Below are 20726 nucleotides of genomic sequence, written 5' to 3'. Positions count from 1 at the left end.
TAATACTAGAGCAAAATCCTGGCGGCATTAAACTACGGAGGAGTGAGAAAAATGAATATACCGGGTCCCCCGCCATCAAAGTCAGTGCTTTCAAATATATTCCAAGATAAATATGAAGTAAAACGCCTGCATTTAAGCTACATTGGGAGAGACACTAAAAATAAGTTGCATTTGAAAAAGCACCGTTTTAAGAAAGCGTGGACGTGCAACTCAATCACAACAACCACGAGGAAATCATAGATTTTTACAGCTATTTCCCCTCGGTTAACAAAGTGCTTGAATCAAAACGAATTCGACAATGGGACAGGGTTGTTTCGCCCAGATACTTTCCCGTGGCATCGTATCAGGATTCGTTATAAATGAGCACGGTCCAAAGGGAATCACGCTGCAACCTTCTTGCCTATAAATCTTCACAGCCAGCACCAAGGGGGCTTTTCTTCCCAAGCCCCCAAAATAGCTGAAAGCATCTCAAGCGTTTTCCCTGACAAGTATTTTCAGCACGCCTCTGTCAGTTTTTCAAGGCAGAACTTGGAATAAGGTTGAAGTCTTGTACTTGGAATAAAGCTGGTGCGGTAGTCCTGGGTCAATGGAGAAATTATTTGTTTATTGTTTTGTCTTGCTTTGCTCTACTCCAGTAAACCTGTCAGTCAGTACTGGCTGTGGTCTCTCCTTCAAAGCCCAGGGTTTCCAGTAACAAGAACCACAGCTGTATGGGACGGGCTGCCAGAGATGTGAACGACCACAAGCATTACTCATCCGGTCCTGCCCTGCTCTGTAATCTTGGCCAAAAGGCAATGTCACGTTCACCTCACACTTGGGACACACAAGCGAAGAGCTCACACAGCTCCTCGGAAGACCCTTAAAAATGCTAATGTAGCCGCTGAATATAGAGCAGCCTGACGTAAATTAAAAATATAACCTACCTGAGATTGCCTTCAACGGGTTTTATGCGTTTGCCAGAAGGAACTTTATGCGTTTGCCAGAAGGAAGCATGGGAGGGACAGAGAGAAGGGGAGACACAGAGTCTGAAGCAGGATCCAGGCTCTGAGCTGTCAGCACAGAGCCGGACGCGGGGCTCGAACTCACAAATCGCGAGATCACGACCTGAGCCGAAGACAGACCCTTAACCGACTGAGCCCCCAGATGCCCCTATACGATTCAATGTTCTAAAATGAGCAAAAGCAGCATGAATATGGGATACTACAATAAAACAATTTTTAAAATATCAAACAATTCACATAACGACTATTACATCAACAAAATCTACAGGTAGTATTAGGACATTACATAAGTCACATTTCAATTCCTTTAAAGTCTTACAGTAAATATTTATGTTTTAATAAAGAGATTTTGATTGTAACTTAAGAAATTTTAAAAAGGCAAATGCACTCCTAAACTATTCATCTTGTAAGGACACTAACCTTATGAGTCATGTAGGTGATTCTGATTAAGGTAAGGATGCGAAGAATATCGAGTCAAAATTCCAGACGCACTGAAAACCTTCCTCAGATTTCTTGTTCTATCGCAGCCCACAAAACAAATTATTCTAAGTGTGCTAAATCATCCATATGAATACTTGTACCAGGAGATGAGATTCTTGCTGAATTAAACTGGCCTGTAGAACATGAGCTTTCTATTAATTGCTTTCTACATGGATTACTTGACATAAATTTTTTTTCATTCCTGGTAAGGAAGAACTCTATAGTATTGGATTTGAATTAGAGGTAGCAGTATTTAATAAACAATAAACTTAGTAGATATATATATATATATATATATATATATATATATATATATATATATATAAATATAAAACCCCTTAATGGAATAACACCCAAACTGCAGTGAGCACATCTAGTGCTCAAGTCTTGGTGACTAAATACCCTTCTCCGTTAACAGGACCGAGGCTCCTTGGAGAAATGGCTGATTCCTGGTATGAAATAGGAAAACATAAAGTAAATGTGGAAAAATCTGTGCTAGAAGGCCAAGAAACACCTAAGGCTAACAGGCAGTATGGGAAACGGACTAAGAAAATGTTCTGCAAGGATTCGTACAGGCCAAATCTGGGGCAGTTTGAGGATCAGAAATCATATATATAGCTATGGGCTGTAATACATTAAATACAAAAGGAAAATGGATACATGTGGTAATGTATTATTGTACATTGAAATGTACAAGAAACTCACGAGTCCATGTTAATACCCAAAGTAAAACAAGGAAGGGGGTACCTCTTGTGTATAAGAGAATTCAAAATTTAAATGAGGAGGGAATACTGGAATTTTTCAAAACACATCCTTCTGTAAACCTCGAAGTAACAGTTCAAGCAAAATTCATCAACGAATGGGAAAACCACTTGAATAACTGGGTGTTGAGAACTAACAGTCCCACCGCCTGCAAGTACCATTCCCCAGATCACTCATTACAAAGGAGAAAAGATACCTTTACAGTAGAGACATCTGGCTGACACCAACTGAACCTAAGGGCAAATTTAGCATCACTAAAAATAGAACTGACATTATGTGATACAGTGAAAACGTGTGCTAAGCCAGAGAACCATATACTCTCCTGCATAGTTTGAAAGAGAAGCGGCATCTAAGGGATGCCATAAAGGGACGGCAGGAGGGAAGGCTGGTAAAACAAGACCCAGATCGTGAAGTAGGGATTATTTCCAATCAACGCATGAAGAAACGGAACTTCAGAGAAGTCGGATAACTCTCTCAGAATCCACTGTCTCATCACTGGCCGAGCTGAAGTTCGCACCAAGTCCGTCTGGTCTAAAACCCAGATGCTTTTGACTACAGGAGCCTGGCAACCTCAACCTGATCGTCCATTCTCGTACATTTTGCAAAGCAACTTGGCCAAAACTTTGACGCTATCCTTCATGACTTTCTCCCCACCTCCACACCACATGCACCAGGCTGTACCTGTTGGCTGCACCTTTAAAATATATTCACGACCCCACCACGGCTCATCCAGTCTCCTGCCTACTGTGGCCCAGGCCACCACGATCCTTTGCCTGGACTGCTCACTGGCCTCCTAACTTGTCTCCCTGTGTCTGCTTCTCAACGCAGAAGCTGGAATGGTTTCAGTAAGTCAGAACAGGTCATCTCTCTCCTTATAAACCCTTTCACGGCTTCCTATGTTATTCAAAGAACAGACAAAACTTTTGATGGGGCTCTGAATACCCTACACAATCTTTCTTTTCTCCCTTACTCTCTCACTCTGGCCTCTCTGCTTCGCCTCCCAATATTCCAGCCATGCTCTCAAATCAGGTTTTTACACCTGCTCTAGGTTCCCTCGGAAAACCTTGTCACGAGCAATCTGCATGGCTCACCTGCTTGAAATCTTGGCTCAGATTTTACCTTCTTGGTACAGCCTTCCCTGCTTGTATCAAAAGTATAAGTACACTCCATCTCCCCCTTCACTGTTGCATTTTTCTCCCGAGCACTCACCTCCAACCTGATGCGCGATTTACTTAATTTTTTTTAACGTTTATTCAATTTTTGAGAGACAAAGAGAGCCAGAGCACGAGCAGGGGAACGGCAGAGAGAGGGGGAGACAGAATCCGAAGCAGGCTCCGGGCCCTGAGCTGTCAGCACAGAGCCCAACCGGGGGCCCCTGGGGGTGGTTCAGTCGGTTCAGCGTCCGACTCTTGATTTCGGCTCAGGCCGTGATCTCACGGTTTCTGAGTTCGAGTTCCGTGTCAGGCTCTGCAGTACAGAGCCTGCTGGGGATGCTCTCTCTCCCTCTCTCTCTGCCCCTCCCCTGCGCACTCTCTCTTGTCCCTTTCTCGTTCTCTCAGAATAAACACCAAAAACAAAACAAAAAAACACTTTAAAAAGATTTTACCCCACTTATTTTTTGTTGAGGGGGGAAGAAAAACGAAACCTGTCAATCCACTGGGTAATTAAAATACAATATCTATTTTGGCAACTCTTTAATTGCATCTGAGAATGGTTAAAATTTCGTTCTGTGAAAGTTTAGAAGCAAACTTTATTACTCATAATTGAATTTCTGTTCTTATTTCCACATTTTGGAAAGAGATCGCTCCATATGACTAGCTATACCAAAGAGATCTTAAAAATATAACTTTTAAGAGTTACGGGCAAACGCACTGGTAACTTACTGTCAACGTTATCTCTTCAAACAGGAAAAGCAACTGACAAAATACTCTTCAGCAAAACTGTACTTAAAAGTTGCCAAACTTAAAATATTGGTTCAGAAGTGGTTCCCCATCACGAAAAAGGAAGTTCTTCCCCCGATCGGTAAAGAAGGTTACCAACGTGTGACGTTGGGCCATGGGCTCGTCCTAAGGTTCAGATGTGTAAAATGGTCATGATAATAAGAGCAATCTCATAAGGATTATCGTAAAGGATAATAAGGATAACGGATGTAAAACTTTTAATATACTGCCTAGAATGTGATAGTTGCTCAATAAATTGTTCCTCGGGTTCTTCTATTTTCCACTAAGCTTATACAGGGGGTACCATCACAAATCCTTTTTCAAAGAAAAAGGTTCCATCATCTCTCGATTTTTTCGGATAGACATTACTAATCCCAGATGAGCGGTTAGAAACTTGGTTCACTACCAGCCAGGAGCCACCGGGCTGTGGAGCTCAAAGGCAAATACCTCGTGACTGCCCTTGCACCCGTTCACCCTCTGTCGTCTCTGGAAGAGATCTCCAGTCGTCTCTCTGGAATGCCTTCCTCTCACCTGCCACCTCACCCAGACACGCCTCCCAACCCTTCAGAGAGGTGAGCCGCAAGCCCTTCCAGAAAGTACCTCCACAGCAGCCCAAACTCTGACCCAGACAGCCCAGCACCTTCTGATCTCTCCTCCGCACCGGTTAATTTCAGAATTGCTGCATTACAGCACGATCGGGGATGAACTTGAAAGAACACGCTCAACCCCTCCCTACGGTGACCTCCAGGGTCTCCACCACGCGCTCTGCCCAAAACCGCGCGGGGGGAAACCGGGCACCCGGCACGGCCGCCCTGACCTTCAGAAGGCGACGGGACCTGTGCGTGCACTCTGTGCCCAGTGTACCCCCCTCGCCTGCAAGCGGGTTGGGCGTGTCCCTGCGGCACGAATGCAGGGCGCCCTTCCCGCGCGTCGGACCGACAGCATCCCAGCCGGTTCTGGCTGTGTCCCCATCGGCCCTTCTTGTGCATCTTGGAATGAGCAACAGTCAGAGGAAGCCTTAAAGCCCCTGCCTCCGTCACGAACCCCACGCTGACTAGGAAGACCTTAGGGGCGCCTCTGTGTCACTGCCGTGTCATAAAACAGCTACTTCGAGAGGCCCAGGGCCTTTCAACAGGCTTAGCAGAGCACCGGGTACACCGTAAGCGCCTAATAAGCATTCGCTGCCGCCTCCTTTGGACAAGCCCCCTCCTCACCATATAATGTGGCCATACCGCGGTTGGCCGCTAACCGCCAGGGCACGCGGGCACAGGCAGGAGCGCTTCTCGGGCCACCAGCTCGGAGCCTCTAAGCAGGCCTCCCTGGCCTCCTGGGCATCCTGACCCCTCCGGGCCGCATCAGGCATGCGGGCAGCCCTGGGGGCAGAGACTTGCACGGGCCCCCAGATCACCTCCTTCCCACGAGGAGTCACAGCGGGCACCGGTGGGGACTTCTGCTGCCCAACTCTCACAGGCCAAGGATCCACCAACCGCCCTCCAACAGATTCCAACTGCCGAGGCGGAGTCCGACCTCGTTCCCTTCGGCGCCGCTGACGTCACAGTGCGAGCCTGGAATCTTCGCCGGACTGCACGTCACACGCCCCCCCCTGCCCGGTCAGAGGCCTTCGTCTGGCTCGGTCTACGCTTCCCACCCACACGGGCACCTGGCCCCTTACACTCACCCACCTTCACCCCTCCGGGGATTCCGGGGGACACTCACTGGGTTTTTGGCACTGCGGGGGGGACCCACGGCCAAGAGAGCCTGCAGACTTCCCAGCATGCTAACCACTCCGCAGAGAGAGAGAGAGAGAGAGAGAGAGAGAGAGGCCAGTGCACAGTTCTAGAGCACGACTGTCTACGACGGTGGCAGTGAATGAGCTCTCTGTAAAGTGAGGTTTCAAGATCAGGGTCAAAGTGAATCCAAAGACAAAGTGGGTTGTCCACTGAGGGTCCTTGTTTCTATTTAAAAAGCCAAACCGCGTGTGTTCGTGTGCGTGTGTGGATGTCCTAACGCAACCCGCAATTGACAACATCCCAACTCTTCCCGGCCGGGCTCACTGTGACGAGATCACAGCTGCCTGCCTCCTCCCTCTTCCGCTGCGGGACCACACTCCCCGCGCGTTGACTTCCTCGCTGCGTCCTTCTCCCTGGGTCCCGCGGAGCTTCGCACCGGCAGATCTACGTCCGTGTATTTCCTCGTCAAACCTGCCACTCACGCAACGCATGCTCTAGAAAGCTCTCGAGACCACTTCGTCAAGGACACAGAAGAGTATCTGCCCACAGACGTATCCACAGGGCCGGCCACGCTGCCTCTACTCACCGGGACAGGATCGTTATCAAGTATAACCACAGGGAAGTATTTCCAATACGGCTCCCAGGCTATTCCCTCCACGCTTGTGTCCCAAATAAGGAACTAATTCTTTAAACACACCTAAGGCAGAAAGCAACATGAGCCAAATCTCGTGTCCAAAGGTGTACGTAAATACGGCTTTGATATTTTCCCCCTAGCTACTCAAATGCAATAACATTAATATGTTGTTTTGCAAACAGTTCTGTACGCCCCATAACTTGCCAACATTCACGGAGGGCTTGCTACGTAATGCTGCGTTTTACGTCACTTAGCGACATAAATATAATTCTAATACGCGATGCTTCCAACTGCCCTAGGAAGGAGAAAGGAGGAAGCCAGTGCACAAAAACCGTAGACTCCTAGACTCTAAGATGCAGTTGCCCCAGCCCCCAAACTCACTTCACAAGAGTCACTGCTTTCGAGATGTCCTTGTCTCTCGACGCCCCACTCGCGGACATTTTTACAGTAAGAACTTGCCAACAGACAACTTCTTAGTCCTTCAAAAAACTTCACCTTGACTAGTCAGGCAGGCTGTTCTCTGATGTTTTTATCTGTTCTCCATGCATTAAATAACCAGTAAGGCTGCCATGCCTGCCTCATTTATTATTGATATTTTATGATTATCCGGTTTCCTCTCAAAGTCTCTCAGTATAAAGAGTTCCATACTGAAGAGCCTCACGACTACTGCAGTATTGAACCCAACTTTATGCTGGTTGCAGTAACCATTGTTATATGGCAGATGTCAGAAAATGAAGGAGAAAATCGCTTTTATGACCATACTTTTAAATTTTTTTTAACGTTATTTGAGAGAGAGAGGGAGAGAGAGAGAGAGAGAGAGAGACAGAGTGTGAGCAGGGCAGGGGAAGAGAGAGAGGGAGGCAGAATCTGAAGCAGGCTCCAGGCTCCGAGCTGTCAGCACAGAGCCCGACGCGGGGCTTGAACTCGTGAACCGTGAGACCATAACCCGAGCCGAAGTCAGATGCTCAACCGACTGAGCCACCCCAGGGGCCCCTATAATCAATACTTTTTTTAAAAGCGGACACCACGATCAGGGTATGCTGAGCAAAACAGGTGGCTGAGACCGGTCTGTGCTTTCCGTGCTGTCCTCTTCTCTGTTCACCACTCACCCGGCCCCGGCCGTCTCCATAGGCCTCGCCAGGGACAGGAACGTCAATCAAGAAAGTAACTCTAGCTGAGGTCTCAGGCCGTGGTAGCAAACACGGACAGCAAAGCAGTCCCCCCGCCGCCAGCCCACACTGCCGCCCCACCCACCTCTGCAACCCACGTTACACCCTTTCTCAACTGAACACTCGAGAGAGCCAGCGGCCACCTAAAGGAAGTGACCCTGCACTATCACCCTCCTGGCCTCTGGGACTTCATTAACAAGTTGTACCACTGTAGGGGCGCCCGGGGGGCTCAGTCGGTGAAGCGTCCGACTTCGGCTCAGGTCACGGTCTCAACAGTTCCTGAGTTCAAGCCCCACGTGGGGCTCTGTGCTGACGGCTCGGAGCCTGGAGCCTGCTTCCGATTCTGTGTCTCCCTCTTTCTCTCTGCCCCTCCCCGCCCTCAAAAGTAAATAAACATTTTAAAAAAATGTTAAAAGAACGTTGCAACCTGTACTCTTCCTGTTCAAGACCATCATTACACGCACACGCGGTTTAAGACACTGGGAGAAAGTTAACAGGGTCACGTACGGGGAGGGGAATTTCTCCCTTTATGCTGAACGTTGTTCACATCAATGAGTCTTCTAAGTGAATAATTACGACACGAGAAAGGAATGTCAACAGTAATAAAAAGCTATCAGAAAACGAACCTCTTCTGCATTCCTAACCTTTATTACAAACTTCTCGCTCACATTCACCAAATCCAAAACTTGGTAGCTCTCCTGGGCTCCTTCTTTCCCTCACGTGTGAAATTTTAGAAACAAACACATCTTTATCAATTTGAATTCCTTAGCATCGTTTACATCTATTCTCGCCACCCCGTCCCCTCTACCTTAATTTGAGCCGTCATGTCGCTCTACGGCAGTCTACTAACCGGCTCCCTGTCCTTCACCTTGGACCCCCCACCCCCACCCCCGACTCCACCCTTGGCATTGCTTCCACACTTCCAGAACCTACACTAAAAAGAAGGAAGCAAGCCGGCCAGCCAGCAAGCCACGGCACAGGTTTAACCCGTCCAGCGATGCCTTCCGGTTTGTGCAGAATTCAATCAACTCAGTCTGCCCAGGACACCTGCCAAAACATCATCTCCCACCATGTCCCCCACTGTCCTCCATGTTTTTCTAAGAATAAGCTTCTTACGCCTCCCTCAATCTTCCATGATTTTGTTCATGCTATCTCCCTTAGCCTGGAATGTGCCTCCCTTTCCTATCTCCGCTGACAGGAAAATTACTTCTGATTAGGAACTCGAGCCAAGCGTCACCTCCTCCATCAAAGTCTTCTCCTTGTCCCTCAAATGGAAGGCTCCTTCCTCTGTGCTCAAGCTGCCACTGAATCAATAAAATCAAACAGGAGCCCCGTGTACTGGATGCCGTTGGTTCCAGGAACTTCAAACATTGCGTGCATCCCATATTAACGCTACTTGGAGGTAGGCACCCTTCTGCATTTTATAACTTATAACATGTTGAAACCTCTCCCATGTGAGGAATGACAAAACAGAAGTCAGATGGGTTGGGTGGGAGGGCAGGAGAGCGAGAACTTGTCCAAAACCTTAGAGTAAAAGAGACCAGCTACCCACTAGGTTGCATCACTTTTATTAACGTTTCATTGTACTTAACTTGCTTAAATTTCTCCCTTTCTCTGCAAAATCCCAATCTTCTTGGGGACAGGGACTATTTCTGATTCATGCTTGGATCGTCAGGCCTAGTGCAGAGCTGGACACACAACTAGTCGCTGGGCAATGCAGCCACGTGAGTCAGGGAGGGCGCAGTCGGAGGGGGTACAGGCTTTGGGGTCACACACCATGACCGTGAACAAACGATTTCAGCTCCAAGCCTCAGTGTCCCCACAAGTGCAAAAGTGACGGAACGAACTTTGTATAAGGGCTACTGAAAAGATGTCATGAGACAACACAGATGAAGCACCTGACACACAGCCTGGAACACAGCAGATTCTCAAAAATGCTGTCGATGGTTACAATATCAACGAAGAAAAAGAAACTCACGATAGGGGCAACCATCAGCCGTAATGGCTAAGTTTTGCTGATGTAACAAACTATCCCGGCATCTTAGTGCTTCAAAACACCAAGGATTTATTTGCACTCACTCAACTTGCCCATGGAAGTCCTGGTAGCTTACCTCTACTTGGCTCTCACTCAAGAACTCAGAATAGGGGTGCCTGGGCGGCACAGTCGGTCGAGCGTCTGAATTCGGCTCGGGTCATGATCTCGCGGTCCATGAGTTCGAGCCCCATGTCGGGCTCTGTGCTGACAGCTCCGAGCCTGGAGCCTGCTTCGGATTCTGTGTCTCCCTCTCTCTCTCTGCTCCTTCCCCACTCGCACTCTGTCTTTCTCTCTCCCTCTCTCAAAAATAAAGATTAAAAAAAAAAGAAGAAGAACTCAGAATAAAACCTCATATGGAACGTCACTGCCTACCATGACAGGGGAAGAGAACACGGTAAACCGTGAACTGGCTATTAAAGACATCTCACCTCCTTCCACATTTTATTGGTCAGGGCAAGCCACATGATCATAAGCTTGAAGGAGGGGGAGAAACGGAGTCTTGTGTTGACGACTGACCACAGGGGGAATGGAAAAGCATTTCTTAGAGTAGTAGGTCAACCGGGTGTATATACAAGTGGGAGGAAAGTTGAGGGTAGGCAGAGGGACAAGAATGGACAGGGGTCGGCACAGACCAAAGGGTAAGTCAGGTCTGGAGAGGGGCATCTGTGGTGTGGCGTCATGTGGCTGAAACACAGGATATGTGGGGACTGCAGGAGCCCGGGCCAATCAACGAAGATAGGTTGACTCAGACTGTTGAGGGCATTTATGCTATAACAACGGTCATATGTGTGGTGGGGACCCAGGAGATCGGAATGATATTTGGAATTAAGTATGATCATCATAGCATTCTTGATATTCCAATAGGAAGTGTATTTATTCTGTTGTTACCTTGTCATAATTATTTTATTTACTGATTTTTTATTTTAGACAGGGTGTGAGCAGGGGCGAGGGGCAGAGAGAGAGAGAGGGTGGGAAAGAGAGAGAAAATCTCAAAGGCTCCTTGCTCAGTGCAGAGCCCGACACGGGGCTCAATCCCACGACCCTGGGATGATGACCTGAGCCGGAACCAAGAGTCGGATGCTCAACCCACTGAGCCACTCAGGAGCCCCCACCTTGTCATAATTATACTCACTTTCTATTTTTCTTGCTTCACAACCTGGAAATGGCAACATAACTTTTTTCAAAGTATTGTTTCCACTTAGATGGAGAAAAAAGTTAACTTCCAGAAATCCACTGACAATAGGACCTAAAGATGTGCACACCCATCACCACAAAGAAAGAGCAGCTTCTCCTCACTAGAAAGGGTTACACTACACACCCCCGTCCTTGCCTGAGTGTAGACAATGAAGCTTTTTTTTTTTTTTTAATTTTTTTTTAATGTTCATTTATTTTGAGGGAGAGAGATAGGGTGAGCAGGGGGAGGGGCAGAGAGAGAAGGAGACACAGGATCAGAAGCAGGCTCCAGGCTCCGAGCTGCCAGCACAGAGCCCGATGCGGGGCTCGAACCCACGGGCCGCGAGATCGTGACCTGAGCCGAAGTCAGACGCTCACCCCACTGAGCCACCCAGGCGCCCCTCCGACTTCAAGTCTTAATGAAATGTCTTCTCGTACAAACAGCAGAGGGCCCACATCAGTGTTCCAGTCAGTCCCAACACTGTTCCTAACCCCCCGCTCCGCTTGTAACTCTCTCCTAAAACCATGTTCTTTTCCACGGAACGAAATACGGGTGTTTGTTTCTCCACCTTTTCCACTGCCAGAGGCAAGACTCGCCACTCATACTAGCTAAGCAAAAACAAAACAGAACAACCAAAACAAAAGGTGTGCAGCTCTGAGGCCGTCACCCAGCCCCGTGGCCAACTGTGTGCGAAAGAGAAGTACGGGACCGCTGTACTAAACCACGGAGCTCTTCAGGGCACCTGTTACTACATTATGACGGAGCCTGTCCCGACCGTCAGGACACACGGGACCGACAGCATGCCCGCCCCTCTGCTTCACCACCGCGGTGGAACAAGAAAACTGCATCACCTGTGGTCCTGCCAGTCCTGAGGACAGACCCTGAGCAGCACTGATGGGGTCGAATCCTTGGCCCAGATGACGGGACACTATGGAGTGCCAGCCCCGATTCCCAGGCCTTCTAACGCAGCAGGAGAGGAAGGCCTGCCACCAGAGGGGCGTGGGAAAGAGAGAGAAGCAGTACGTACTAACCCGTAGGATTCTCTCTCTCTACACCACCAACTTCTCGTCTCTTGAGTAAACACCCGCTAGCTTATCAGCATCGTAAGTGCAGCCATCACGTATGTTCATTGCCTTGAAAGCAACAGGAAGAAAATTCTCGATAAATATTAATCCAGTTTGTCTAAGAAAGCCTGCCACAATGTTTGGATCGAACGAGCTACGTTTGTTTTGTACGACTGGGAGTGCAATAAAATAAAGATCACACACCAAGGCGTAACAAAGATCACGCGCTGTTTGGCTTATTCGATCTCGTTCATTCACACTCAAGTCTCTTTCCCACCATATGAACACTTTCCTGATTCTGTTTGAAAATTATACTGTTGGGAGGGCCTGGGCGTCTCATCCGGTTAAGCACCTGACTCTCGATTTCGTCCGGCTCAGGTCATGATCTCTTGGTTCACGAGATCGAGCCTCATACTGGGCTCTGCACGGACATCGAGAGCCTGCTTGGGATTCTCACCCTTCTCTCTCTACCCCTCCCTTGCAGGCGCACACACAGTCTCTCTCTCTGTCCTCTCTCTCTGTCGAAATAAATAAACATTTAAAAAAGAAAATTATACTGTCCTCAAGATTTGCTGCAGACAGCTTCAGTTGGTTTCCAAGATCGGATACTATCCTTCCCTACTTCTTTTCCACGCTCCTATACCCCCCTTTCCCTAGTACTGACACATACATCGTAAACGTGTGAAAGACAAATTTCATTTAGGGTTCCGGAAGTAGCCCGGTATGCGGAACAATACCACTAGGAACGAATGCCCGCACAAGGGCATCGCGCTAAGTGACCTGCTCTGAACCTGAAAGTGGACCAAATGAGCCCCATGTTGCCCCAAGAAGAGTAGAAAGTACTTTTTGGTGTGAAATCTGCGTTCTTCCCCTATTTCTCTGAACAACTGCAACCCGAGGGGAGGAGCTTTTCATTCCCTTCCCCAACGCCACCATGTAAATAAACGTCCGGGGCACTTTCCTCTTCCACAGAGGCTGTGAAACCGTCTTCGCATCCGAAGATGAGGTGAGACGTACAGCTGTATGGCTTTGTCCCGCCGAGACGAACGCTGGTTTAAAGCGTACGTTACAAGACTACTAACACAGCCAGCAAGAGAAAGTCGCCTGGCTGTTATTTCTTTCATGAATAACCATAAAAATACCTAGGCATCCACACATCAGAAACTAAACCCTACCATTTTAGCAAGTAAGGCATAAATTCAAGCAGAATGACATAAGAGCTATCAGCAAAGTCCTTGATTACATGTGCAATCGGAGGCAATGCTTAAAGCTGAAGGTGCATTCAAATCTGACACAAGACGCATCTAAAAATTCAAACAGAAAAGGATATTTTCTCTTTACGTAGGAGATCGTTGCTCCTTTATACCTACTTTTCCTGCACACAGGCATCCTTTCAACCGAAAGCCAAATCTCTCGCTTTGGTTTTGTTCCTCGTATCACATGGTGAACTAGAAGGGAAGGTTAGTTTCCCAGCAGCAGCTGCCTCTTCAAGAGTAATGTTGTATGTTCTTTGTGTGTGTTTGGATTTTTATTTACGTTTCACGCTCTGTAACTCACTGGCCAACGAACCGACAACTTAGTTGATTACAGTCAAGACATCTCCTACTCGTAGACGCTGAGGAAGCCCACAGAACTGTAAAGTGGAGGTTGTAAAACGTATTATTTGCCACAACTAAGCGTGGAACTACCTAAGTGAGTCCATATGAGAGTTCCTCATCTGAGCAGGAATACGAAAGTGAAAGACATAGTAAGATTTTAATTAACAACTGCACCCCAGCCTTTAGTTCCCTCCCTTCAGCCTCAGCCTCCTATATTTACTAACGCCCACTTATTATTTTGACTCATCTATCCAACAAACATTCAGATGCAGTTTGAACTGAACTCAACATCTCCCTCCCCAGGCCAGCCCTTCTCCTGGGACCCTTTCCTCCACGTCCATACGTGAAACCCGGAAGCCGTCCTGTGTTCCCAGCCACCCTCCCATCTCTGACACGTGCAGCCACAGCCCCAAGTTGTGCTAACTATGGCACACAGACATCTCTCAAGTGTTTCCGCTCGTCCCATCCCTTCTGTCACTTAGGGTCCCACGCACTTCTGGACTCTTTCTCCACTCTAACCACTCGGTCTTAAATTCTGCCCCTCCAAACCACTGTTCACAAACGCCAAGTAATCCTTGTAAATGCTACTTTTATGCTTCATGCTCCCCTCCTTAAAAACCATTAGCCAATTCTCATCATTTGGAGATGAAGCCGAAACCGTTAAAAGAACGAAGCCCAAAGTTAGTAGAAGAAAGAAAGTAACAAAGACTACTGCAGCAATAAATGAAACGGAGATTAAAAACACGACAGAAGCGATCAATGAAACTAATAGCCGGTTTGTCGAAAAGATGAACAAAACTGGCATACCTTTAGCTGAACTCACTGGGGAAAAAAGATAGGGTACTCAAAATCAGAAATGCAAGAGATGTTACAACTGATACAACAGACATACAAAGGGGCATAATAGACAGATATAAACAATCCTATGCCAACAAACTGGACAACCTAGAAGAAGAAATGGGTAAATTCCTAGAAACGTACAACCTACCAAACTGAGTGATGATGAAATGGAAAATGGGAGCTACCAAGAAGACTGCGTCAGTCACCAAAAACCTCCCAGCAAACAAAAGCCCACAAGAATTAATAACAATCCAGGGGCACCTGGGTGGCTCGGTAGGTTAGGGGTCCAACTTCAGCTCAGGTCACGAGCTCACGGTCCCTGAGTTTGAGCCCCGCGTCAGGCTCTCTGCCGTCGGTTCAGAGCCTGCTTCAGATCCTCTGTCTCCCTCTCTCTCTGCCCTTCCTTGGCTCTCTCTCAAAAATAAATAAACATTTAAAGAAAATCCACAAATCCATGTGATAGACCACAGTAACAAAATGAAGGATAAAAATCATACGATCATCTCAATAGATGGAGAAAGCGCGTGTGAGGAAATTCAGCATCCATTTATGATGAAAACGCTCAACGAAGCAGATACAGACAAAATGTACCTCAACGCAATAAAGACAACACATGACAAGCCCCCAGCTAACATCATACTCCACGGTTAAAAGCTGATAGCTTTTCCTCTAAGATCCGGAACAGACAAGGATGTCCACAGTTTTGGAAGCTCCAGCCAGAGCAGCTGGGCAAGAAAAAGAAATAAAAAGCGTCCAAGTTGGAAAGGAAGAAGTAAAACTGTCACTATTTGCAGATAACATACTGTTATACATAGAAAATCCTAAAGACTCCATCAAAAAACTGTCAGAATACGCGAATTCAGTGAAGGTACACAATACAAAATCGGAATACAAAAATCGGCTGTTTCTATACACTGATAACAAATTATCAGAGAGATTAAGAAAACAGTCCCATTTACCACTGCCTCAAAAAGAATAAAATACGTAATAAAATCAACCAAGGAAGCAAAAGACTGCACGTCGAAAACTACAGGACATCGGTGAATGGAAGGGAAGAGAATACAAATAAATGGAAAGATACTCTGTGTTCACACGCTAGAAAAGTTAATATAGTTAAAATGTCCGTACTACCCCAAGCAACGTACAGATTCAATGAACTCTTTGTCAAAACCCCAAGAGTACTTCTCACGGAAGTAGAACAATCCTGAAATTTGTAGGGAACCACAAAGGACCCTGAATAGCCAAAGCAACCTTGAGGATAAAGAGCAAAGCTGGAGGCATCACACCCCTGATTTTTCAAACTATATTACAAAGCTGTAGTAATTAAACCAGTATGGTGCTGGTATAGAAACAGACACATGTATCAATGGAACAGAACAGAGAGCCCATAACTCAACCCATGCATATAGGCCACTGATTTATGACAAAGGAACCAAGAACATACAATGGGGAAAAGACAGGCTCCTCAACACACGGTGTTGGGAAAATCGGACGGCCACGTACATGCAACAGAACGAAACTGGACCACTGTCTTACATCATAGACAAAACTTAACTCAAGATGGACTGAGGGCTTGAACATAAGACCTAAAACCATAAAACGCCTAGAAGAAAACACAGGGTAAGCCCCCTGACGTCAGTCTCAGGATATTTTTAAATCTGACACCAAAAACAAGGCAACAAAAGCAAAAATAAACAAGTGGGACTATGTCAAACTAAAATACTTCTGCACTGCCAGGAAAGCATCAAGAAAATGAAAAGGCAACCGACTGAATGGGAGAAGATATTTACAAATCAAGTATCCCGTAAGGGGTTAATATCTCAACTATATAAAGAACTCCTACAACTCAATAGCAAAAACAATCTGATTAATAAATGGGCAGAAGATCTGAACACACATTTTCCAAAGAAGATAGACAGATGGGCAACAGATACATGAAAAGATGCTCAACCTCGTTAACTGTCAGGGAAACACAAATCAAAACCACAGTGAGATATGACCTCACACTCGTTAGAACAGCTATTATCAAAAAGACAAGAAATAACAACCGTTGACAATGACAGAGACAGAGAGGAAAAAAAAAACCTTTGCGGAATGTAAACTGGTGCAACTATGATGAAGTACAGTATGGAAATTCCTCAAAACATTAAAAACAGGGGCGTCTGGGTGGCTCAGTCAGTTGAGCATCTGACTCTTGATCTCGGCTCAAGTCATGATCTCATGGTTTGCGAGACAAATCCCGCGTCAGGCTCTGTGCTGACAGCGTGCAGCCTGCTTGGGATTCTCTCCCTCTCAAAATAAACAGATAAACTTAAAAATAATACCTATAAAAAGATTAAAAATAATAGAACTACCATATGCTACAGAAATCCTACTTCTGGGTTTTTATCGAAAGAAAACGAAAAATACGTCTGCACTCCCATATTCACTGCGACAATATTTACAACAGCCCAGATACAGAGACAACCTAAGTGTCCACGGGTAAAGAAATTGTGGTGCATATACACAATGGAATATTACTCAGCCTTAAAAAAAAAAAGTTATCTTGCGATCTGTAATAATACGAATGGACTTCAAGGGCATTTTGCTAAGAGAATTAAATCAGAGAAAGAAAAGTACAACAGGATCTCTCTTATATGTAGAGTCTGAAAACAAAAACTCAAACAAACTCATAGATACAGAGAACCGATTGGAGGTTGCAACAGGCAGAGGGGTAGGGGTGAGAAATGAGTGATGGGCTTTTTGTGGCGTTTTTTGTTTTTAGCTCAAATATATTGAATAAAAATTTAAAAACAAAGCGCATCTCTGGTACATACAAAAATAAATAAATAAATGTCAGTATGGCTTCTAAATATCTGATCCCAAATCACCTCTTCAGCTTCACTCCCCACCACTCAGCTCCCTACTTTAAACTCCAAGCGCCCGGACCTCCATGGTAGGTCCACGGGTGGTCGTGCGCGTGTCTCGTGCCTGGCCTTGACTCTTGCAGGACACCCTCCCTCCCACCCCCCTTCTTCCCCACCTGCTGGTTAACTCCTACTTGTCCTTCAAGACTCGCCGTGACCCATTCCGGTAGGTTTTCCCCCAACACACCAAACCACCAAAGCCATTATCAGGTGTTCTCCGATCTTGTCTCTGGAACCGAGACTTGCCTTCCTCTGTTCACTGTTCTATTTCCAGCACCTAGAGGAGTTTCTGGCACACAGGAGGCACTCGCTAACTATCTGAATTAAATGAAGCGGGACGGAGAACACGTTGAAACCCCTGCTCAGACTCTGGGGAGTCTCCTGATGAAACAGAAACAAGGAATGCTGAGCGTGGGAACTGTTCGTTGTCAAGAATGGGATGAAACAGGAATCCAAGCAAAACGTTCAATCCATTGGGCGGAATTTGCAAAAATACATAGAAAATAAATAGCCTCACCCCATTCATTATTTTAAGACAAAGCAAATTTGATAAGGTAGCTAACTGTCATAACAATTAGGCGAAACCTATCATTTTACGTGTCAGTGTTCCAAATACACGTTTTATGCAGGCACTCTCAACAAACTCTTGCTGGATGTTTCTGATACCGAAGTGATGAAGAGAAGTTTGGATATCTTCCATATGTGACACACAGAAGCAAACGGCAAAGATTATCCGGCTCTGATGAAAGCAGTGAGATTATTATCACTTTGTGGGTTTGATAAAAGAAGAAAAAAAAAGCGATGATACGGCATCAGATTTGTGAGTCCGATATTCTTTTACGTATGATACTTAAAGTTGTCTCTTGAAACTCCTTCTAGCAAAGCAGTATTTTGGGCATAAGAACAAGACTTAATTCAGTTCAGGTTAATTTTATCAGCTTACCCACCACTCAGTGTATTTTGCTAACATTCAAGTGTCTTTTCACTTTTCTGCTGCTCTGGCTCGGCCCCTCCCTCCGTGTCCTCTGCCTGAGTTCACACCATTCCCCGTCTGTGGTCACTTTCATTTTCTGGTTCCTGCGATCTAACCCCCTGGGTCTGCAGCATCGCAGGGGAACGTATGCATCACACCCTGAAGACCAAAGTGGAGGGAAAGAAAGCAAGCAAAACCTATTTTCATTGATTCACGTTAGATTTTGTAATCCTGGATTTTACCCACAGACTTCAATTTTCTTCCTTCGGTTTTTACGCCCGATTTGCAGCTTGGCAACACTGGCTTTCTAGTAAGTTCCCTGAACTTCATTTCCTCTGTTCTTCCCTCCAACGGCACACAAGGCATTCTCCAGGTCAGCTGTGTCATTTGTCCCTATCCGCACGACACGGGACGCAAGTCAGCAGAACTGAATGTAAGCCGTGCCTGGCACGTCTAGTCTCCTTACCCGAAACCCTGTCGGGAACCAATCTATAAAATTATTCTGAAAATAAGTGCTGTCTTCAGTACAAGGCCCAGTCCCAAAGAGGCCGAAGCCCCCTAACCATAGTCAGCAAGGTCCCAGGAAACAGCCTTCAACAGCCACTGCGTGATTTCAGGAAATAGCAGCTCCTTGGCAGCCACAGTCAACACTCTTTAAAAGACAATGGCATCTCTTCCCCAAGTGGTTTCACTTCTTTGGAGAAGCATTTTCTTCAGACAGACAGCCTAACGGGGGTGGGCCTTCTGTGGAAGATTCTAAAGTTTGTGTTAGCAACTACTACAAAATACAGGTTAACACATCCAGAAGAGGCAATGTCATTGCTACAAGCACAAATTCGTGTCCTACTAGTAAATTATTACACGGCCACCGAATGTCCGAAGACTAGCTTCCTTCTAGCACAAATGCATTTCGCCAACAGACGACGAATCACGATCGGTTTCTCCCGAGTCCCACAATTCAGAACGCACTACAGTTTCCTCCACAAATGACCCAGTGGGTTCCTAAACAACAGAGAAAAAGGCACACACGATATAGTCCACCACCCGTATTTTCACAAAAAGTTCTCAACGCCATTGAACTCTCTGAGATCATTTTTTCAACGTATGCTACTGAAAAGATCTTACTTTCGAATTACCCCGGCAGACGTCTCTCGCGTGGATGCAGAACGAGTCGGTGCTGTTCCCGTGTTAGATGCCCAGGATCAACACGCAGGGCGCGGCTTCAAGCAAACGTATCTTCCTACCAGAAGGGTTTGTAGTAACACAACACTGACCTTTTCCCGGATGCGCTTTCCCACGTGCGGTTACGTCTGCACCAAACCGAAACGCTGGAGCAGCACAGGGTCAAGCGCGGCAAAAGCCTGAAAGGGCACAGGTTCCCCTGGAAGGAAGAGTCCCTGCGCATCACCTGACTCCATCAGGCAAGCGGGCCCCTTGCGATGGCAAAATGCGGAAGGAGGCAGGGCCGCGACTTCGGGAAGGGGTCAGCCTTAGGAACCGCGGTATCGACTGCAATGCCACACCTCTTCAGCTCCATAGGAACAACTTACATCTGGCCAGCCATCGGCCGTCTGTACCGAAGGCGGGAGGGGGAGGGGAAGCGGGAGCCTGCAGCCCTGCTCCTTGGCAAGTCTGGTACCCACGGACGGCCCTCCGGCTTGCTGGGAGTGAGGGGTTTCTCAGTAAGAGGATGCTCCGAGCCGAAAGAGGGAAAGCCCCGGGCCAGCCAGGGCCCACCGGTCAGCCTACCCAGGGCACATGTGACTAAGCCGAGGGAAGCGTCAGCCAAACACAACATCCATCTTTTGCCACTTGAATTTCAATACAGTTAACACACGGTGTTGTTAGTTTCGGGCGTACGATATAGAGAGTCAACGCTTCCGTACGTTCCTCGGGGCTCATCGGGATACGTGTACTCTTTAATCTCCATCACTTATGTCCCCCACCCCCCGTCCAACCTCCCCTCACGTAACCACCAGCGTGTTCTCCATAGTTAAGAGTCACTTTGAGGGTTTCTTTTCTCCTTTCTTCATTTGTTTCTTAAGTTCCACATACGAGTGAAATCATACGGTATTTGTCTCTTATTCCGAATTAGCATCATACCCTAGCTCCAACCCTGTTGTTGCAAATGGCAAGATTTCATTCTTTTTTGCGGCCGAATAATATTCCATTGTATATTCATACCACGCCTTCGCTATCCATTCATCCACCGATGGACACGTGGGTTGCTTCCCTAATTTAGCTATTGTAAATAGTGCTGCTATGAACACCCGGGTTCATGTATCCCTTGGATTTAGTGTTTTTGTACTGAGTAAATGCCCAGGAGTTCAATTACTGGATCGTAGGGGAGCTCTGTTTTCAACTCTCTGAGGAACTCCCGTATCGTTTTCCATAGTGGCTGCACCAGTGTGCATTCCCAA

At 46.8% G+C, this 20726-nt stretch overlaps 1 protein-coding gene across 6 annotated transcripts in view; it reads right to left on the bottom strand.

Annotated features, from left to right (window-relative positions):
* PDE10A (phosphodiesterase 10A) overlaps positions 1-20726 on the bottom strand; it is a 599454-nt gene that overhangs the window by 232594 nt on the left and 346134 nt on the right. Inside the window, exon 1 of one of the 6 annotated variants that reach the window (XM_019412751.2) lies at positions 5398-5524. The exons of the other annotated variants lie outside the window; for them this stretch is intronic. Within the exon in view, the coding sequence (XP_019268296.1) occupies positions 5398-5413 (16 nt within the window). The 5' untranslated portion in view covers positions 5414-5524. Of the gene's footprint in view, positions 1-5397; positions 5525-20726 lie in introns of those variants that run through there. 6 annotated transcript variants of the gene reach the window in all.

Source organism: Panthera pardus, unplaced genomic scaffold (genome assembly GCF_024362965.1).
Source record: "Panthera pardus isolate Hobbes unplaced genomic scaffold, ASM2436296v1 HiC_scaffold_17, whole genome shotgun sequence".
Lineage (NCBI taxonomy): Eukaryota > Metazoa > Chordata > Mammalia > Carnivora > Felidae > Panthera > Panthera pardus.
The sequence above is the reverse complement of the archived record's forward strand: the minus strand, read 5'-3'. Positions and strand labels throughout refer to the sequence as shown.